The following is a 21,412-nucleotide window of genomic DNA, read 5'->3' as shown; positions in this document are numbered from 1 at the left end:
ACATTCCAACATTCCGAATATAATATCTATATATTTATATATCCAAATTTATAAAACGGGGGGCCTAAATCAAGCGATCTGATTGGTTCCCAACCGTTGTATATTGAGCGTATACACACAGCTATGACGCCCGTTCAGTTTACAGAGTCCAGTATCACTCCGCGCCTAACTTGAACTGTTGTTTATTTATATATAAAAGCGATAGCATAGTTCACTGAAGCCTAAAAAAAGCCTGTAAAGCAATAGGCACACGGTCGCCGGCAATTTAGCCTTCTAAATTGCTAAATTGCCGGCGAACCAAGCTACCGTCTCTAGCCTTCTCTCTGAAGGACGCTAGTGTGTTGCATAGCAACCGCCGTACACTTTGCTGGCAGCCAGGAGGGACTACTTTTCTGTATTCGTTAAAAAAAAACTCTAGCTTTTTCAAAATTGAGGGTGTCTATGACTTTAATTTCGCCATATTTACGTAACCGTTTTATAAAAGCAATAGATCACTTCAGTCAGTGATATACGGTCATTATACCACAGTGAAGGGGGTCGCTGCCCCTCCGCTGCGCGTCGGGACGGACAACGCCCCTTAACTGTGATATAATGAGCGTATACCACGGCCTGTCATGATCTATTGCTTAAATCTATCATGTTGGATATGTTGCGTATTTCCTCATCTGTCTCTATGCCGCTCTGACAACGTTGCCCCTGGCAACCGATAGCCGTGGATGCCATCATGGCGGACGGGCTCAAACCCCTCCCCTCCCCAAAAATCACGTGACTCCTCATTCTCAATAGCGTCAAATGTTTTATCTGCTGACAAAGCACAATACCTGTTGGTTTTTAGTTCACTCATTGTTCAGGGAAACACATTGTTAATGACATTGACGGATTGTGAATTTTGTGATTTACTCAAATTGCAATTATATAATAAATATGGTCACTTTATTTGAAGAGTCAAAACTGTTGTCTTGGCTTTGTTTTGTTCATAGTAGTAATGCTCATGTCATGATAAATCTGGTTAGGTCAAAACTACAGGAATATACATTTTAAAAATAATTATCGGTTATTGATATCTGTATCGACCTTGAGGAGCAGAAAGTTATCGATATCGATATCAGGTTCAAAAAATCAATATCGTCCACCCCTACTTATAATGCTAAAGCCCAGTTCAGACCAAAGATTCGCGACGCAACTGCTTGCAACTCGCAACTCCTTGCGACGAGACGGGCTGAAACGTTCTAAAAACTGGGCAGTTCACACTGCTGCACCGGGCGGCATTGTAGTAATTCGCTGGAGCTTAGTTTGTTTAGATCCCGCTAGTTGGATACATTGCATTCTTTCGTAGTGGCGACTTCTCGACTGCAAGGGAAGCTCGGCTTCACCTAAAATTTCGAAAATTAAATGGTCAGATATATACTGTTGTGTTAACATTTCATTGATTAAAAATGCGTTAGAACACGTCCATCTCGAAGACGAGTTCGTTCAGAATCAGCTGCTTATCGCAGGTCGACTGACTCGATTTCCTTCTCATACACTTACGTGTTTAATTTGTGTGTGTTTAGACAGATGGGCGCGCACCAAGCAGCACCCTCATTCATTCATTCTATTAACTCACTCGCGGTAAAACTCTGTTTTCTTACGATCAAATACTCATCAATCCTAAAAGTAATGGGCTTGTACACGATGTCTGGGTCAAGAACATATGTGTTTGCTGTACGGTGTTGGCAGATGCATTGATTTAAAAGTACAACTTACCGCTGTATCAGCTGTTCTTTCCCAAATCATTTAACCAATCATTTACCCTAAAACTAGATTTTGTTTTGGAAGCCTGGAATATACTTTGCTCGAATGTATTATTGTTATTATTATTATTTGAACACATGGCATAGCCTACTATACTTCATTCATGTTAATTCATGCAGCCCTATGGAAAAAAAATGTTTCCACAATCCACACGATATTTCTATGCAGTTTCACACGTATGAATAGTCTTTGACATCATAATATTTAACATGCAAGTGTAGTGGTGCCTGGTTGCTGCGGGGGAAAATCAGCTTTGCGCCGGGTGAAAACTAGCAACGACACATGGTGTAGAAAGTCAATTGCGCCGGGCGCAAGATAGGGCCCTTCTTCTGTTTGGCGCACATGGCCAATTTGCATACGGGCACAGGACTGTCGGAATGGGAACATGTCGGACTGGCAGCATTACGGGGGCGCGATTACGGGCTGGCGGAGTTACATTTAAAAATCGCGTTCAAGTAAAAATAAATAAGAAAAGCGGAATCAATTTGTGGAGCTCGTTGTTCAATCTGTGGCGCAGCGCCACACATTGGCCTATGTGTGGGAAACACTGCGGGTGACAGAATAGGAGTGGATTCATATCCCATATATGATGCAATATATGGTGACTCTTGGTTTTAAATTATGTATGATGTATGTATTCAAATATCTATGATATCTACCCCCCCCCCCCTAACGGAGATTACAAATTGATTATGTGACAAGAGGAGCCATAAACAGAACTTAGGCCATATCCTGTCTGACAAAAATTCTTTGTTTGAAACCAGGTTATCAAGTGCAACTATGCATATATCACAAAATGAGACGGAATCTGAACTGCCCAGCACAAACAATGATGTTACAACTTAAACAGAAGACAGCAACAGGACTGAGTCCTATAGCCTATCTGCAATAATTAATTTCTTAATGCTGTTTGCTAGAAACACCAGTTGACACCGACTTGATCTGGATAAAGTGCGGCTCTTTTTATTCACGGTGTTACCTGCAGAGCACACAGACGTGCCTGGCACACAGGGATTTCCACGTCAATGTTGAGAGAAGTTTTCTGCTCAGGCTGGCTGCTCTGTGCGTTTTCCATTTTGAACACAGGATATATTATGATTTGCTTGATTAGAGCGCCAGCAAATGGATCAGATGGCAACAATAAAATAAAAACCGAACGGTCTAATCATAGACTGTAAAAAATGCGCTACACAATATTAGGGCTGGGTTCAAATAATCGATTTTCTGATTTAAAATCGATCTTCATTTGAATGTTCTGATATCGATTAATAAAATCCCAGGATCTATCTTTTAATGTATGCCTTTTCCCGTGGATTCGTGAAGTCTCGCCGTTAGTCTCGCGTGGCCAGCCAGCCATGGTTCTTCGCGCAACAAGATCTGGCCACGTGGCAGGAGCTGCATCTAGCTGAACTGTTGTCCGAGGCGATATAAGAGTGGGAGTTTACAAACAAAGACCTAGCCATCGTAACGGACAATGCTGGGAATATGGTCCATGCTGTGGAATTGATGGCGCTGTTGCACATTGGCTGTTTCGCTCACACAGTCAATTTAGCCTCACAAGCAGCTCTCAAAGTTCCAGCTGTTGCACGCTTGCTTGGCCGAGTGAGGCACATTGCTTCATTTTTTTCATTGTATTTCATCGTACTGATTGTTGGTTTACTTTTACTTATTAATTTATGGTTGTTTGTCTCTTTTGGTCATAGTTCCTTTTTCAATTCGGCGCAACGTTACTTTTCCCAGGGACCGATTTGCCAGCGATACTGCCTTCTCAGGCAGTATGCTATTGCGCAAGCATGCAGGCACGCAGACGCGCAGCCTGCGCAATAGTCCCTTCACAAGCTCTCATTCCACACCGTACGAGACAGACGCTGGTAGCGTGAAGCTGTCTCTGCATCTCAGACATCGCTTCCCCAGGCATTTTCCAAAGCCAGTCCTTACGACAAAAAAAGCCAGCGGTGGAACGAGATAACAAACGCCGTCACTGTTTACCTGTGTAAGGACATGGTTCCCTTTCAAAATGTCGATAGAAAGGGCTTTAAAGAGATGGTCAAAACACTTGATCCCAGGTACGCGTTACCTGCTGCCCGCACACACTTCAGCCAAATTGAGATGCAAAAACTATACAGCAAGGTCCTCGACCAAGTGGAGAAATATACCCATACTATCCATACTGGAAGTAACTTAAAAAAAAAAGATTTTGCGTTTTTTTGCTATTGCGCTTTTGCTCAATAAATGTTCTTATACTTCTGTACTATGTGAAATATTTCCTTGTAATACAAAAATACCGTAATAGCTGCCTAACCAATATTTTACCCCTTCAGAAGCATTTATATCGAAATTAGAATATAAGATTAACATACCGTGATATAATACCGTTATCGTCTATGCCTCGAATCATACCATGATATAAATTTTAGTCCAAACCGTACAGCCCTACACTGAAGATATGTATACATGGTTCATACATGGGATTTGTTAACCTATTCAAGGTTGTTCTCTCTCTATCCCAGGGTGCTGCTCAGATCTGTTCAGATTGTCATGTCCTTTCACTACATTCCCTGTTGCAGTTACAGTACTTACTTGACTTCCATACAGATACAAATAAGATATAATGTAAGCCTGACAGGCTGTTGGTCATGTTTAATAAAAAGTAGATTAATGTTACTGCTTTGGGGTCAATTCTTAATGTAAACATTAATATTTTTAATAATGCACCAGGTTAGAGGGTTCCTTGTACAATTTACAGCATTAGTTATACGAGAATCTATTTCATATCCAAGCAAAATTGGTATTGTAACTGAAATATCCCTAACCGAATCAATATCGAATCCAATATCGATATTCGATATCGATCCAATATCGAATATCGAATCGAATCGAATCTGAGATTAAATCGAACCCGGACCTTGTGAATCGCAATCGAATCGATTCGGGAAATCAGTGGCGATACCCAGCCATACACAATATGTCACTTTTATAAACAGATTTAATATATTCGAATACGGATATTTCACGTCATATTCAAATGCATATTCGAATATCGAATAAAAAGTGACAGCTCTAAATTACCTCCATGCTGTCTCACAGTTTGTGTGAAAAAGCAAACAAGTTATCCATTTTGGACAATTATTAGGGACCGAGCCAAACATGACATGGCAAGGACCCTATTGAAACCCTCATGATTATTCTTCTTCTTCTTATTATTTTTCAGAACTTTGACTGCATTTTTCCCCCCCTGCACATATTCGAAAACTCATTTTTATTTGGCACATTTGTGGGGACTGGTGAAAAATTTGATATTCTAGCCCTCAAATTCACATTCGCCCCTAGGTGGCGCTATAGCAACTGTTCAAAAGTGCAAACTTTGCACAAGCAGCACGCGTCACCGGTTTGACCTACACTCATGAAACTTTGCACACACATGAAAATCCTCATGATGAACAAAAAAGTCTCTTGAACTGAACACTTCCGGTAGCCATATTTTCCGCCATTTTGAATTTAGTTAAAAACAGTAAATTCCCCAAGGATCCCAGGTTTTTCGACTTTGACCAAAATCCTTTGGCACATATCATATATGGCCCATTATCTTCAATCTGACTTAAGGATTAGTCTGTACAATAAAGTTTAGAGCACCAATGAGTTCTAAAAGGGGTGTGGTTGAAACCTCGAAAATAGTTAATTGCTCATATCAACGTCAAGTTGGACGCCTATGATGTTGGCCCCAATACAAAAGTTGTTCAGAATCAAATTCTGAACAAGAATAACTCAACAATTTTTCAAATGGGGCGTGGCATCGAAATGGGCGTGGCCTGACACTAAAATCGCCACAGTTCATAGACGCAATGTTTGATTTGAGCGGGACCAACTCAGTGGCCGTTAGGTACCAAAGTTCTAACTGCTCACCAAAAATTAAGTCGATTTAAAATACAACATGGCCGCCAGAGGCTCAAAATCACTCTGCGGACACCGTAATAGTTATGAATATGAAATTCACAGGACACGTGTAAACTGATGCCTCTAGCTCACATACCAAAATTCGTGTTTCTCATGTGTGTAGCGCCCCCTACAGGAACTTTAAAAAGCAGCCCCTGCGCCACGTTTCACCAATATGTATGAAACTCAGTATTCACGTACAATGTGCCCATACCTACAGAAAAGCCTCTTGGACCCATGCCCCAAACCCCACAGGAAGTCGGATATTTGCATTTCTAATTTTCACTTTTGGCGGCCATTTTGAAATTTTTTCACTTTTTTGCCTTGTATTTGAACTAACTCCTCCTAGGGAATTTATCGGATCTGCTTCAAAATTGGTCATTACAGTCATGAAGTGGTGCTGAATAAACGCCGTGCTATTTGGGACTGTATGTTGAAGGGCGTGTCCGTGGCATGCCGTCAAAGTTGGCCATTTTGGAATTCCGTCGCCTTGTATTTGAACTAACTCCTCCTAGGGAATTTATCGGATCTGCTTCCAAATTGGTCAGTACAGTCATGAAATGGTGCTGAACCAAAATCGTGCTATTTGGGACTGTACGTTGAAGGGCGTGTCCGTGGCGTGATGTCAAAGTTGGCCATTTTGAATGGAATTTCACTTTTTCGCATTGTATTTGAACGAACTCCTCCTAGGGAATTTATCGGATCTGCTTCACAATTGGTCAGTAAAGTCAAAAAATGGCGCTGAACCAACGCCGTGCTATTTGTGACTGTACATTGAAGGGCGTGTCCGTGGCATGCCGTCAAAGTTTGCTGTTTTGAATTCCGTGGTCTTATTTTCGCTTTTTTCCCCTTGTATTTGAACGAACTCCTCCTAGGGTATTTATCGGATCTGCTTCACAATTAGTCAGTACAGTCAAAACATGGTGCTCAACCAACGCCGTGTTATTTGTGACTGTACGTTGAAGGGCATGGCCGTGGCGTGCTGTCAAAGTTGGCCATTTTGAATGGAATTCTTTCACTTTTTCGCCTTGTATTTCAACTAACTCCTCCTAGGGAATTTATCGGATCATTGATGTAGGGTTAATGAACATGTAATTCAGTTAAATGTGGTCTTACATGTTAATGTCAAAACAATCAGTAGGACACCACAGGGCACCTCTGCTTCTACAGATTACATAAATTCGCGAAATTTTTTTAAAACTGCGCTTTTTTAAAACTGCGCGCAGTGATGAACGGGACCTCGTGCCGGCTTGCGGCTGCGTCACGTGCGGTCCTAACATGTGCACATCTTGCCAGCACACATGTTACGACGGCACGTGACGCGGCCGCAAGCCGGCGCGATTTTTTTTTAAAACTGCGCGCAGTGATGAACGGGACCTCGTACCGGCGGCCGCAAGCCGGCGCGAGGTCCCGTTCATCACTGCGCGCAGTTTTAATTTATTTAGTAATTGGCTGGGACCTGGGTTGCCACTCCTTTCAGTGGTCATTCTAAACCTCAGAAAATGAAGCACAAAAACACACAATGTTTTATGGCATCCATCCATCAAACAACTAAAAGCTGTGCCTTTTTGACTTTGATGTGTTTTATTAAACATATTGGTACCAATAAGACTTTTATACTAAAGAATATTTCTCCTTTCTTCAGGCTTCACGGCCACCGCTACAGGACTCCTTTTATGGCCAAAGACACACCACTAGACGTTCCCATGGATACGCCTGCGGACCCAACAATGGATGTGCCGATGGAGTCCCCCATGACCAAACCCATAGATCCATCAACCAAGCCTGCGGCCACATCCATTAATCCATCAATCAATCCTCTGGCCAGGCCCAGGGATCCACCAATAGAACCCGCTACCACAGCCATACATCCACCAATGAATCCCATGGCTACACCCATAGATCTACCAATGGAACGAAGGGCCCTGAATCTGCCAATGGAAACTCCCATTGACACGCCGATGGAGTCTCTGCAGGCTGCTGATGTGCTCCAACCCACTCAAAACTCCCCTCCTCCCGCTCCCTCGTCAGTACTCCTCCCAGCCCAGGAAGAGGCACCAGCCCGACTAGAGACCTCGCCGGATGCAACCCCTGACCTGGCGCCCCCACCCAAAGCCGCTCCCGTCCCGACCACAGCCCAATCCACAGACTCAAATTTGGTCGGAGAACCTGGTCCGGTCCCTGAGCTGCCACCACTTCCCCCACAGCCGCCTGCCAGTGCTCAGAACCCCAGCTGTAAGATCATGACCTTTCGACCCACCATGGAGGAGTTCAAGGACTTCAGGAAATACGTTGCGTACATGGAGACCCAGGGAGCTCATCGCGCCGGCCTGGCCAAGGTAGAGTGGCCCCTGCTCATACTCAAACATGACACACTGTAACAAAATGCATTTAGCCTTGTGTGTGTAGAAACTGTGTTCTCTTTTGCAGTGCTTTCAACCTGTGGTTGAATAACGCCACAGAGGTTGAAAAGCACCACTTTTTCCACCCCTGTTGAGCACCTGCACTACCACTGCAGATGGTTTATCTATGTTTTATCCTTTGCATATGATACATTTGCATATTCCCAAGGTCTTGATGACAATTTAGCGGTACACCTAAAGTTAAGGGTTGGGCACCAATGCTCTAGTGTACCGTTGTCAATAAGTCGAACAACACGTCTAATAAATCACCAAATAACATTACTGGTGTATACAATTATCAATTATCAATTATCAATTATCAATGCAATTATCTTTCCTGGCCAGCACTTGGCAGGGCTCCAGACTAACTTTTTGCATTGGTTGCACTGGTGCGCCTAACTTTTCTTTTTAGGTGCACCAGCACAAAATTTAGGTGCACCCAAAAATTTAGGGGTTTCAAGTGCTTCACCTAGCCAGAATTTAACATTTCAAAATAAAACATTTCCAAATAAAAGGGCTTGTGCTTAAAGGGTTATTCACCTATAAAACAACATTGTGCTCCAACACTATATATTATATATTTATAGGTTATTTTGCTGCAATTGAATATACTAACTCCAAATTAAAAAGTAAATCTCTTTACGATACACTTCCAGTGATTTGACGCGTCAAAAATGCACAACTACAAGTTCTGAATGGGGGCGGGTCACAATGAATGGGGCCGAGATGATTGACATTACAGGTGATGGTGCTCTTTGGTTGACAGCGGGAGAGGGAGAGGAAGAGGAGATGGAAGACGGAGCCGCGCTGTCCTATATGTTTCTAAACATATAGGTTACAGATTAATAAAGGCCTGCATGAGACTCGTGGTCCTACCAACAAAAGTAAAAAAATATAAACCCAGTGTGCAATGATCATGTTTTTCACATTTAAAAATGTGCTTATTAATGATAACGCAAAACATTAAAATAGCTACTTGACCCCACGACACGCACAAACGTGCAACATACAATAAACGGCAGGCGTGTTAAACAACCCAATAAATCCAACCTACCTTGTAAGCTTGTTCAATAATTAGAGAGGGAGAGGAGATAGACTGATCCGCGCTGTCCTTTAGGACAGCTGGGTTGTTTAACACGCCCGCCGTTTATTGCGTGTTTAAGTTTGTGCGTGTCATGGGGTCCAGACTCTCAGTAGTAGGTCTGGTTGGAACAGTAGGCTGTTTTTAAAGTTAGTTTCAACCTCGCTTAATTTTCCCTCGTCTTTTGTCGCATTTATTTTCTTTCTCCGTTTAAGTTACTCTGGCACTCAGGTCGCTTGCAATTTTTAAACACGCACAAGCAGTGAACAAGACCACAGCGAATCAGAGGCAAAGAGCCGACCGAGCTCTTTCTCTTATTGGTTTAGACCACGATATGATCCTACCGCGAGTGTGAGTTTGGTCACAGGAGAACACATAGAGATGATGCAAAGGAAATTTATGTTTTCACCCGGGCAGCGTCAGGTGCACCAGTGCGACCTAGAAAAATTATTAGTCGCACCCTTAAATATTTTGGTCGCATGTGCGACCAAATTAGTCGCACTCTGGAGCCCTGCTTGGATTTAATAGATTTGAGATGTCGAGGGGCAATAAATTAAAGGAATTAAAGGGTGGTAGTCAGGGTTATTATCACCTCCTCATGAAGGAATGTGGTTGGAAGACCATAAGTTGTTGTTGTTGTTGTTCTACTGCAACAACAACAAAGACTATGGGCACTACAACCCATACTACAATGTGGCCTGGGACACGACGACTATAACTACTGCTGCTACTACTACACAAAAACACGGGTTACACCCGATGTACCACACAAACCTTTTATTGTCTTGCTGTGAAGCCACATATCTAATGCAAATACCCGAAATGCTAATTATCCCTCCTCTGTCCTTTGTCCTCTGTCCTCTCTCTCCTCCCTCTCTCTCTCTCTCAGGTGATCCCGCCGGAGGGCTGGAAGCCACGGCGGTGTTACGACACCATCGAGGACATGGTGATCCCCGCCCCCATCATGCAGGTGGTGACGGGCCAGTCGGGCCTCTTCACCCAGTACAACATCCAGAAGAAGTCCATGACGGTCGGCGAGTACCGCAAGCTGGCCAACAGCAACAAGTGAGCGGGGGTGGCTCTTGGTGTAGTGTCACCGCTTTACCAGCAGGGGGTGGCAGAATTGTCCTCTTGAGTCGCTGGAATGGAAATCTTCTTTTTATGGATATTTAAATAGTCATTTAGCAGACCCTTTTATTGAAAGTGAGGCTGAGAACAATCCAAGCAAAATTGGCATTGATGCAGAATATTGCAAGTGCACAGTTGCTATATATAGCAAACTGTATAGAAGGGTTGGCGAAGGCTTAAACCCTTCCTCCAAACAGTTCATTAGCAGCCTAAGTCAACATTACTAAGAACTGAATAACCTCCATAAATAGATTTCACAATATCAACATAAGCCTCAAGATCGTCTGATGTCACTAAAAAAGGATATTGTTTGTATTCTGGGTAGGCCTGCACGATATGAGGAAAATCTGCGATGTGCGATACCATTGTTCAATATTGCGATGATGATATGACTTGCGATAAATAAACAAATATTGAAGTGTGCATATTAGCTATACAGTTCCTGTCTTTCTGCTTTAATAGGTACACTGCTAACATAGACCCCAAACATTGAATAGCCTATGCCCACTGAATAAAGAAATGCTTTTATTGCTTTTATTGAACAAAGTGCACATGAATACCCAACCAAGTTTAATTTCCCCTGCTCTATTGAAAATATTTTCTTCTAAACTGAACAAAAACATCTCTTGAAATAAAAAAATATCTGGGGGAAAACAACTTAAATAATCAAATATAAATTAAACATGGGCATGGCAATTTAAAATAACTAATGTCTCCCATTACAATCATCAAGGCCCTTGACTCCGCCCAACAAGGTGCCGAGATCTATAGTATGAGGGGGAAAATTGAAATAGAGTAGGGCCACTAAATCAAGATACAATTGGATACAATCAGGAAAAAATATCTACCCCTTAGGGCAAGTTACTACCTTAGTTATTCCTTTAGGGAAAGTTCTTGGCCAAGAAAACCAGTATGTTAACTTTGCAAGGTTTCAAACATTCACCTGTGTTTGTAACACGTTGTCACTACTGAATCCAAAATAATTCCAAATAGCAGAAGTGCTGTTCTTTTTCACCACAAGGTCTTTGTCAACCACATTTTCATCGCTTTTCTCTCCTTTCTCAGCCATTGTGTTACCTAACCTCGCAGTCGCCACCAAATTGACACCAATTAATTTGAGGGTAGCCGACGGGGGGTCATCCCTATGTTCCCCGGGTCCTATGTTCCCCGCTTTGTATGTGACCGGGGAGCGAATGTATTTTTCGTAGGTGGAATCCGGAAGAATCATGAATATTAGGGTTACGGTTATGGTGAGGGTTACGGTTAGGGTTAGGGTGAGGGTTATGGTTAGTGTGGTTTTCCGCCTACGAAAAACACAGTCGCAACCGGGGAACATAGGTACGCTCCCGCCGATGGCTAGCTGGGGCTTCATCTGATTGCCAAATGGTGTGAATGCATGGCGCATGTATCGAGGGCTCCATCTGATAGGTCAAATGTTCGCATCGCGAACATTATTCATCGCGTTTCAGGCAGTCTTTTGCGATGTGTTAACCGCGCATGTTCATATCGTGATGACGATGAAACTACGATTTATCGGTCAGCCCTAATTCTGGGATCTTCAAACTACTTAAATGGAAGAACTTGTTCCTTTGTCTTCAGCTAGTGGCCACATGTAACCCCCCCCCCCAACTTCAACACAGCTCCCCATTTACAAAGCCATAACTAACATCTGGTCTGTGTGTGTTTAGGTACTGCACACCGCGCCACAAGGACTTTGATGACCTGGAGAGGAAGTACTGGAAGAACTTGACCTTTGTGTCGCCCATCTACGGAGCCGACGTCAGCGGCTCCATCTATGATCCGGTAAGAACCGCTCATTTCCCCAGTTCTCTTGTTGCATCTCAGCAGTTATTTCGTCTTCCAAATAACTTCTGAATTTCTCTGTATGGTTGAGAAAAATCTTTAGCAATAAATAATAGAGAAAAATATATACTGTTTATCTTTTGAGGTATATATTTGCATCACACATTGTCATTGGGAAGACATCTTGCTCAAGAAAAGCCTACCTGTGCAGCACTGGGTGGGGGGGGTGAACCTACATGGTGACTTCTGGGAGTCAAACACCCTAAAAACTGCACTAGCCGGGTCTTCCGGCTTGGCCCACCAAACGAAGGGCCTCAAACGTGGCAACGCACATCAATGCCCTGCACTCTCTCTAGTGGCTGCTGCTTAGAGTTTACCACTCTGTCGATGGTATTGCTTAAAACCATGGAATTAAACTCCCCCACGAGTCCGTATGGCCCGCCTGCACCCACTGAATGTCGATTGTCCAATCGACATGGCCGAAAGGTGCACTGCAAGATGTGCTCATTTGCATAAAGTGAACTGAGGTTGTAATCCCTTTGTCCCTCCCCTTTACACTCGACACAATCGCCTGCCCGCACTTGAGCCTTCCCACAATCCCTTGCCCCGCACGAGCACACAGGGAATGGGAGGTGAATCGGGTGCCATGCTCTGTTGCTGGGTCGCAGCTCGGACCCACCCACCGAGCATGGCACTGGTTTCACTGTGTGCTCGTTAGGCTGACCATCTGGAGCCCTAAAACACATCTCTTCAGCTGGGCTGCTCACTGTAATGTCCACCCTACCGTGCGTGTCCCCTCGTATCCCCATTTGGCTACTGTCTCCTACCTGCCTCTCCACCCTATGTATTGTTTTAATCATGCTGTTGGCTATGCCAGCGCTTGCTGTTTTTAGATGGTTTTCTAGATTGTTTTGTGAATTGTAAGGCGACCATGGCTGTCATGAAAGGCACCTTGAAATAAAATGCTGGATTGTTATTGTTGTAAAATTGTTAAGTGATTCTGATGTTGCGTTGGTTCCTCCTCCAGGACGTGGAGGAGTGGAACATCGGGCGTCTGAACACCCTGCTGGACATGGTGGAGCAGGAGTGTGGCATCGTGATCGAGGGCGTCAACACCCCCTACATGTACTTTGGCATGTGGAAGACCACCTTCGCCTGGCACACGGAGGACATGGACCTCTACAGCATCAACTACCTGCACTTCGGACAGTCCAAGTCCTGGTCGGTACACCGCACCGCTTCTGGTTCTTTTTCTACAATTCACTCGGGGCTGGGAGCTATCGGCAATAACATGAAAATTGGGTCCACAGTGCTGCAAAGGCTAGTTTCTGAAAAAAAAGCTCCTGGAGTGATGGCTATCAGAAAGGCATCAAAAAATAATGTTTAAAGATAAGGATTTCTGTGGTAAAATGCATTAATTTCATATTTTGAAGAAAAACAATCAATATACTTTCTATGCGATCACAGGATAAGATGACTCAAATTTAGTGTTTACATTTAGTAATTTCTCAAACACAACAGGGGTGGTTCCGCAAGGAATCCAACCCTTAACCCAAGTGTCAATGCCTTGCTTCACCAGTTACAACACAAAGGGTTATAGGCCTCCACTTTGGAGGTTGTTTCTCACAGCTCTCCGTATTTTTCCCACTACTCTTATCTCTACAAGTTCCAGTTGGTGGTTTTACACACCACCAGCCAGCTGGCAGAGAGGAACTAAATGCATGCAAAAAGGTTAATTTCTCAGGGTTGGCATCGCCGTAGCAACCGGCTAAATAAATACTCCTGCAGAGGGAAGGCATGTGTGTGTTTGGGTATATCCCCGTCCTCATGATTCTCTAAAGAAAAGGGCACAGAGTCCTGTTTTATATCCGTCTTTCATGCTTCATAGATCGTTAGCTCATCTTACTCTGTGCAGCCTTTTGTGAAATAAACACACACGCACACACACACGCACACATGCGCACACACACACACACACACACACACACACACACACACACACACACACACACACACACACACACACACTCTGTTAGGACTCCAGACATCCCTCAGAGGCTTAAGTTTCAAGCTCTGAGGTCCAAACTTTCTACAAGTAATTATTTTTAGATTTGGTTAAGGATTAGCTTGGGTTGCAGTTATTATTAGTGTTTGTACATTGGTTGACTTTGGTGTTCTTGATAAAGTTGTTTTTAGTTTAAAAGTTTGTTTAGTATTTGTGATATGGGTGTCTGTTTAGAAGAAGTTCTTCCTTTAGAAGAACTGGTGAAAGGTTTGATCTATGTGCAATATTCTGGTTGTCCACCAGGGGTCACTACATTCCCATGGAAAGTCATGTACCCGGTCACTATAAAATTATAAATTTCTTCCCCAAAACTCAACTTGATAATGTACTGGCATAACATCAAATTAAGAACCCGGAGTGACCCAAGATGCTATTTAACGATATGAACCTTTAATTAATTCCTATCTGGTTATCTGATTGATTACCATGTGGGTTTATTTCTGGTTATTTCGGTCAGAGGCTGGTGTGTTTTGATTATGACCTTATTTGTGGGCTGACTGCTAATTGGTTATCAGGCAGCAGTGGTGTTCCAGGTTTTCCTTTTTTGTCACCTTCAGATAAAATGTTTTTGCATATCTGTAACTCGGTGAACATGTGTGACGGTCATAGGTGGTCACACGATCAATCAATCACTGAGTAGATGAATGGAAGGATACCTTCAGTGGGGGCATGAATTTGAATTTGGGGTAACGGTTAAGGATTGATTGAAATATGGTTCACAGCCATATCATTTGTGTAAAAAATGATACTTATAGTATCAGGACTTTTCTATACTTTACCATAAACACAGCAGAAACAATGGAGCTGAGTGATCCCGGTCAGTAGAGAACATAAAAGGGAGAGAATGGAGAGCACTTCTTAGCCCCCGCAGCATTTTAAGGATTTGCAGAGAAATCCGTCAATTTTGGGCATTTAATCCAAAATTCATCATTGTGCATACGGAAGGGGAGTTAACTGGGTTAGCATTTTATCTCTGTTAGCCACTTCCATTCACTGGCAGAGTTACAGTAGCCTAACTCCTGATAATGTGAGGGGAATTAACTCTTAATTACTTTCAAAGATTTCCCATATGTTCAGAATAGTTGCTTATTCAAAATGTGTGCCACTAACTATACAAAAAGCTGGTGGTTTGCATTGGAAATCTTTTGAAAGTAATTAAAAGTGTATTCCCCTCACATGAACAGAAGCTAGGCTACCATAACTCCTCAAGTCAATGCAAACGTTGACGCAAAGCAAATGCCAATACCCACGCACAGTGATGAATTTAAATTGAAAGGATTCGTCTCTCTCTCGAGTCTCGGTAATACCTTCGTCAATTTAGAGATGAGCTGAGATGATCCCTTTTAAGTCTAGGTTGGGTTTCCCCACATGGATCAATGCAAAAAGTCATGGACAAATCAGTGAACGTCTTCTACTACATTACTTGTACTAGTGGGAGCAGGTCAAACTGGTTGAGCTCAAACAGGTTAGCGGGTCAAACGGTTAAGCCGATTTAAGGTCAGATGTTACTCCAGCAAGTGTGAGGATAGCAAAGCCGAACTGTGACTCACCTAAAGCGTCAGACCCTTATTTATATGGGCGAACAGTCCCACCCATTCCCTTCTGCTACTGTGGTCTAACACTTACCCACACACCGGCTGTCAGACACACATGCACACGCTGTTATCGTTCGACTAGTCATGCTACAGGCCTCCTTTGGTGTTCGCTGTGGTTAGGTACTGTTCACATTTCAACTGGGACCAGTATCCGGAATTCGGTACCGGAACCCATTGTGACCTTTTTCGGTACTTTCCTCTCTTTTATTAAAAATCAAGACTTCTCCATTTCAACATTATTTATGTAGAAAATTGTACACACCACACTAAATAATACCTCTTCCTACAACCCTTTCTCTTCCCAATCCAATCCTTACAACCGCCATCCTGTCAGCCCACCACCGTAGTGGGAGAATGTGTCTTGTGTCTCGGAGGAAGCACATGTGAAGCACTTCCCAAGAGCTGGGGGTCGTAACGGGGGTGCCTCCCACGGGGGATTAGTATGCAGTTCACGTACCATTGTTTTCATACTAAGGTTTTAGGCGTACCAAAAAGTGCAAGTAAGCTACCGTCAACGAAGACAATGGGAAAAAAAAGCCCAGTTATCACCGACATCAACTTATCCCAATAGCTAATTTGTTACCTGGCGATGTTGATGAAGCTGTGTATGCCTCAGTTTCATCATCCCCTGAGGATTTACCTCTCTTGCGTGGCTATCAAACCCGGCTTTTACATATACTTTGAGTCTGACCAGGTGTTTTCTCCGGAAAGACATGTTTTCCTGGCAAGCTTTGCATACAACAATTGCAGCGAGTGTTGTCAGCTTCCAGATAGGAAGTGTAAAAACAACCACACGGTGAATGCTTTCCACTCTCTGTTGCCTTGACTCTGTTGGAACGCACCCATTGAACCAGCAGCGACAATAGTCACACACACTCTCTCTCTCTTTCTTGTGCTCTATGCTCTGCCTGGCCCACTCTCTCAGCCATAATATGTGCTCGGAGCCTTTCGGGTACCAACATTTGGCAGCAATTGATTCAACTTAAAGAGGTACTCGGTAGTACCAACGTAATTCAAGGATTTGCTGCTCATCAGGCCACTGGTTTTAGTGGGTTCTGAACCTTAAGCACAGTGTAGCTTTACTGCCCCCTGGGGTGGAGCAGGCAGGGAAATAATGTGACTCAGACCACACACACACGCGCACCATCGGTCCATTCACGTCACTTCACGTCAAGATCCTTATATCATGTCCAGAAGTGATTCGTCAGTCTTATCCGCAGTATTTCATTTTTTTAAACACACAAAAAAAAACCAGCTCTGCTTCCCTCTTAAGAAAACCCGAAAGTCCCGCCGCGTGTCAATGAACAATTTCACAGCTCTAAACTCTTAACCACAGTTTTCTCGTCTGCTCACTATGGCAGCTTACCAACAGTGAGACAGAAAACGGCGGAACAGGGTTGACCTTATCACCAGTGTGTTGAATGGTTCCCGCTGCACAAAGCTGTCACTGTACATTTCAGGCAGTGCCCGGTGTGGTTTTAGAGTTGGCCTGTAGGGGGTGCTGCGGTACCATAGCTTAGGGGGAGGGTTATGGTTCCCTTCTTCACTAAACCTTTTACCTCTCACTCACTCGCTCTCTCTTCCCATCTCTCTCTGTCTTTCTCTTTCCCTCTCACTGTCTGTGTACATCTTCTTCATCATTTTTCTCCCTAGCCCATTGTTTAATGTCTCTGACTATATGTTTTGTCTTATTCCATCGATCTTCTCTCCTGGCTTCATCGATTAAAATGCTAGCAGATATTCAGCCATCTAGGGAGTGTTATAAAAAGCAGATGGACATCACTGGCGTGATGGTTGGTGAAAAATCTCCTTTGAGAAAAAAATCTCCTTGAAAAGTCTTTCATTTCATTGGCTAAACACTTAAAACCTAGGGTTTCCATATTGGTCAGTGGGTAAACCGATCTAGCAATCGTGTTGTTGGTGGTTGAACGTGTTGTGGGCCTTAAAACAGACATGGGAACGTGATATTGACTTTTAGATGGTCAGAAGAAGAGGGATGATTGTGTTTTGTTTCACCTTGTCTGTTTGGCAGAAGTACAAATAGAAGTACAAATGTCTTCGGAAGCATCTGCATTTTATAGCTATGGAGGAGATTTCATGTCAGATTTCATGCTGAAGTTATTAAAGCATAACATGCCAAATGTATATTCTCTCACATTGACGTTCATCTGTGTTATGCCGCTTTTCCACCGACAGTATCAGCTCGACTCGACTCAACTCGCCTCGACTTGACTCGGTTCCAGGCGCGTTTCCATCTAAAAAAGTACCTCTTCAATGTGGGCGGGTCGTAGAAAAGAACCTCTCCACCATGGGCGGGTCGTCATTAGGCTTTAATCACGGGAGACGCGATTCCCGGGAAATCTGAATCTGATCAAGACTATTTCCTGATTCCCGGGAAAGGTTACGATGGGAAATAAAATAAAATAAAAAGCGCAATGACTGCGCGTCTATTGTTGTCATACGGTAACGTTGATGGAGGCGAAACTCGAGCCCTAGGAAAGGAACGACACTAAAACGAAACAACGAAACGCTGATCCGCCGGTCCGTGGACTCCAGCCACGCCGGACACACACAACCACACCCGACACACACAACCACGCACAGCCTAACTCTAGCCCCGGGAAAGGAGCGACACACACGGCGAAACGCTGATCAGTGTCCCCCTCGGGAGCGGGTTTGTGGACTCCAACCACGCCGGACACAACTTAACTTTGAGTGATTATTCCCATTTACAGCCGCTGGCCAATCAGTTACCAGCAGCCTGTTTACGTCACACAAAAGTACCTACTCCGCTCGCTTGGAACCTCGATGGAGGTAGTACAAAAAAAAAGTACCCGGTACTAGGTACCAGGTACTTTTTTTGGCAATGGAAACGCAAAAAAGGCGTGTCGAGTCGAGCTGGTACTGGCGGTGGAAAAGCGGCATTAGTGGTCCCCCATTTGTTGGAAAAGGAAAATATTTAAAAAAGGCATGAAATTGTGTAGTTAATGACGAAATGGCTGTTTGTAAATTACTAAATGGTCTATAGGTTAATTAGAAATATTTATACTATACTTTTTTCCCTACCTATCCACAGGTATGCAATCCCACCTGAGCATGGCAAGAGATTGGAGAGGCTGGCACAAGGTGAGTCTACCTGCAACACACACCTTGATGAGCTATCCCCTCCTTACTCTCTTCACTCACTCACTTGCCCACCTCCGATCTCGTCTTCTTGGGGGGGGGGGGGGGGGATGGTCCCCACCACACCCCTCCGCCTCCATTGGGTTTTTCAATAAAACTCCCCGGTTTGTCCTTGTTGTGCCGTGTCTCTGTGATCAATGTCCAGGCTGTACCCTCTGTGTGGTTAATAATCCAGTTTACACAGCAAAATGGACACTCCATCAGAGGATAAACACACAAACACAATATTGTGGTTTTGATATGCTGGTGTGTGTTTGTGTGCGTTGACTTTAATAATTGAAATTATAATAAAATATATATATTTAGACTAAGGTCAGTGTTTGAGGGGGGGAAAAAAAGAGATTAAAAGCTGCAACTTTCTAGTAATAAATGTACTTGGGACCGAAATGAATGAACTCTGGGACCGTGAGCATGCTAACATGCTAGCCTGCCACCATGTTAGCCTGGTAGTGTGTTGTATAGCATAACTGCGGGCTGGGACCACTGTCCTCAAAGCTTCTGGCTTCTTCTCAATTCATTCCAATGCAGACTTTTGCAGCAGGTTTCTACTGAATGTCAAAATCTGGATGTAAGCACACTACACCAGATGGGGATAGACATTTACAATCCCCACAATTGAAGGAAGAGATGCGTGCAAAAATAATAATTGCGATATTTTCTCAATAAGGAATCTGAGAGTATTAGTGCTTTGCACAGCAATTGCACAAAAAAGGCATTAAGTTGGGTGTTCAACAGTAGCGGTAAATAAAGGTCAAAAGGGAATGTGGCTCATTATTCTTGTCAAAACGATAAACCCAGGGACTGGACAGAATTGCAATGTTAATTGGTAGAATTTATCAATTTTGTTATTTTAAAGTAAACAAGCCAATATCTTGAATTTATAATCACCTAGCATTTGTAACCAGTCACATTCTCTAATTTAAGTGGTTTGGTGTTTAAAAGCAACCGATTGAAAATATCAAAACATGGATTCTCTCGTCTGCTCAAAATATTAAACCGCCATTATAGGTCAAATGTACTCTTTTCCACCATGACCATGTCTACCCAAATGGCGGATGACTAAAGCATTAAAGTAAATACACAGACGGTGTACTCGATGGCTCACCCGCTAGTGAACCATCGGCGTAGGCAGTGAGCTATGTTCGATTCCCACCTGTGGATCTATGCTACATGCCAGTCTCTCTTCACTGTCCTGCCAATAAAAGTACAATTATATCCTTTTTGCTCTTCAGTCACAGCAAAGCATTGTTTATCCCCACTCCAACTGGCAGCTACAGCCACCCCCCAGCCCACCCCTCACCTGTTTTATAAGCACCCTCTCACCGGTTCAAACGTCTGCGCTACCACCTCCTGACCAGCCAGTATGATCAGCAGTGAAGGACGGCTCAAAACACCCCCAGCCTAAAGGTTCCGGGTTCGAACCCAGAACCTTTTAGGCTGGGAGTCAAACTTCGGAACATTATCCCGTACCCTTGTGTTTTAATAAGGAAATAAGCAAGGGTGGGGTTGGTTGAAAGGTTTAGGCGCAGCACAGGTGGATGTGGGATGGTGTCTGGGTTTTAATTTTTTGTTCAACTCAAAGGGCAGAGTGAAGGCTCTAACTTAATATTAGCCCACAGAGAGGCAGCTGAGCCAGCTGCATTTTAATGGGGATTAATAACCCAGCGCTGTCTGCACATAATTCACCTTTTATCAGCCCCACCAAGCAGGCAGGCAGCCAGAGAGGCAGGGCGCGTGTGGCTATGTGTGTGTGTCCTTTGTAGCTGGGAGCAGACACTGGAACAATGGTGTGTAAGTAGAATGATAAAATAGACTGCTATTATAATGTCATTTGCGTCAGAGTTTAACTGGGAGAGCGCTCTGATGGAGCCCCCCACCACCACCGTGGAGGCGAGAAGAGAAAGAAAGATGGAAACATATATATTTGCAAAAGGACCTCACTGAACCTTTTATTTACCTTGAGTTCATCGTTGACTTCCATTATTAATCATGTGCTAGCTTGATGGGCCCCAGGTTGAACCATGGTGAGACCCAGGCGGCTTGGCTGTTGTTGGTTAGCCTCCAATGTAACCAGCTGGACTCCAGAACAGCCATATTTGTAGTCCTATATTAAAGAATAAAAGAAAAACAGAAACCCCACAAATGCATAGGAACCTAACAGTGATGCTCTCGTTTTGCGACAATGGAGAAAAGAGTTTGGATCGCCTCATGATGTTTACACGGAACAGCCCGTAACATCCCGTTAACTTTTAAACGACCCTGTCTGTCTGTCTGTCTGTCTGTCTGTCTGTCTGTCTGTCTGTCTGTCTGTCTGTCTGTCTGTCTGTCTGTCTGTCTGTCTGTCTGTCTGTCTGTCTGCCTGCCTGCCTGCCTGCCTGCCTGCCTTCCTTCCTTCCTTCCTTCCTTCCTTCCTTCTGGTCCTCGTCTC

The 21,412-nt window shown here is 43.7% G+C and overlaps 1 protein-coding gene across 1 annotated transcript in view; it reads left to right on the top strand.

Moving 5' to 3' along the window:
- Positions 1–21,412, top strand: part of kdm4b (lysine (K)-specific demethylase 4B) — a 48,318-nt gene that overhangs the window by 6,483 nt on the left and 20,423 nt on the right. Inside the window, exons 2-6 of the mRNA XM_084473354.1 lie at positions 7,373–8,066; positions 10,100–10,275; positions 12,027–12,141; positions 13,169–13,362; positions 18,878–18,927. Of these exons, the coding sequence (XP_084329480.1) occupies positions 7,404–8,066; positions 10,100–10,275; positions 12,027–12,141; positions 13,169–13,362; positions 18,878–18,927 (1,198 nt within the window). The 5' untranslated portion in view covers positions 7,373–7,403. The remainder of the gene's footprint in view (positions 1–7,372; positions 8,067–10,099; positions 10,276–12,026; positions 12,142–13,168; positions 13,363–18,877; positions 18,928–21,412) is intronic.

The sequence above is a fragment of the Micromesistius poutassou genome, assembly GCF_964030765.1.
Source record: "Micromesistius poutassou genome assembly, chromosome: 9".
Classification (NCBI taxonomy): domain Eukaryota; kingdom Metazoa; phylum Chordata; class Actinopteri; order Gadiformes; family Gadidae; genus Micromesistius; species Micromesistius poutassou.
Note: the sequence above shows the minus strand (reverse complement) of the source record. Positions and strands in the feature narration are given on the sequence as shown.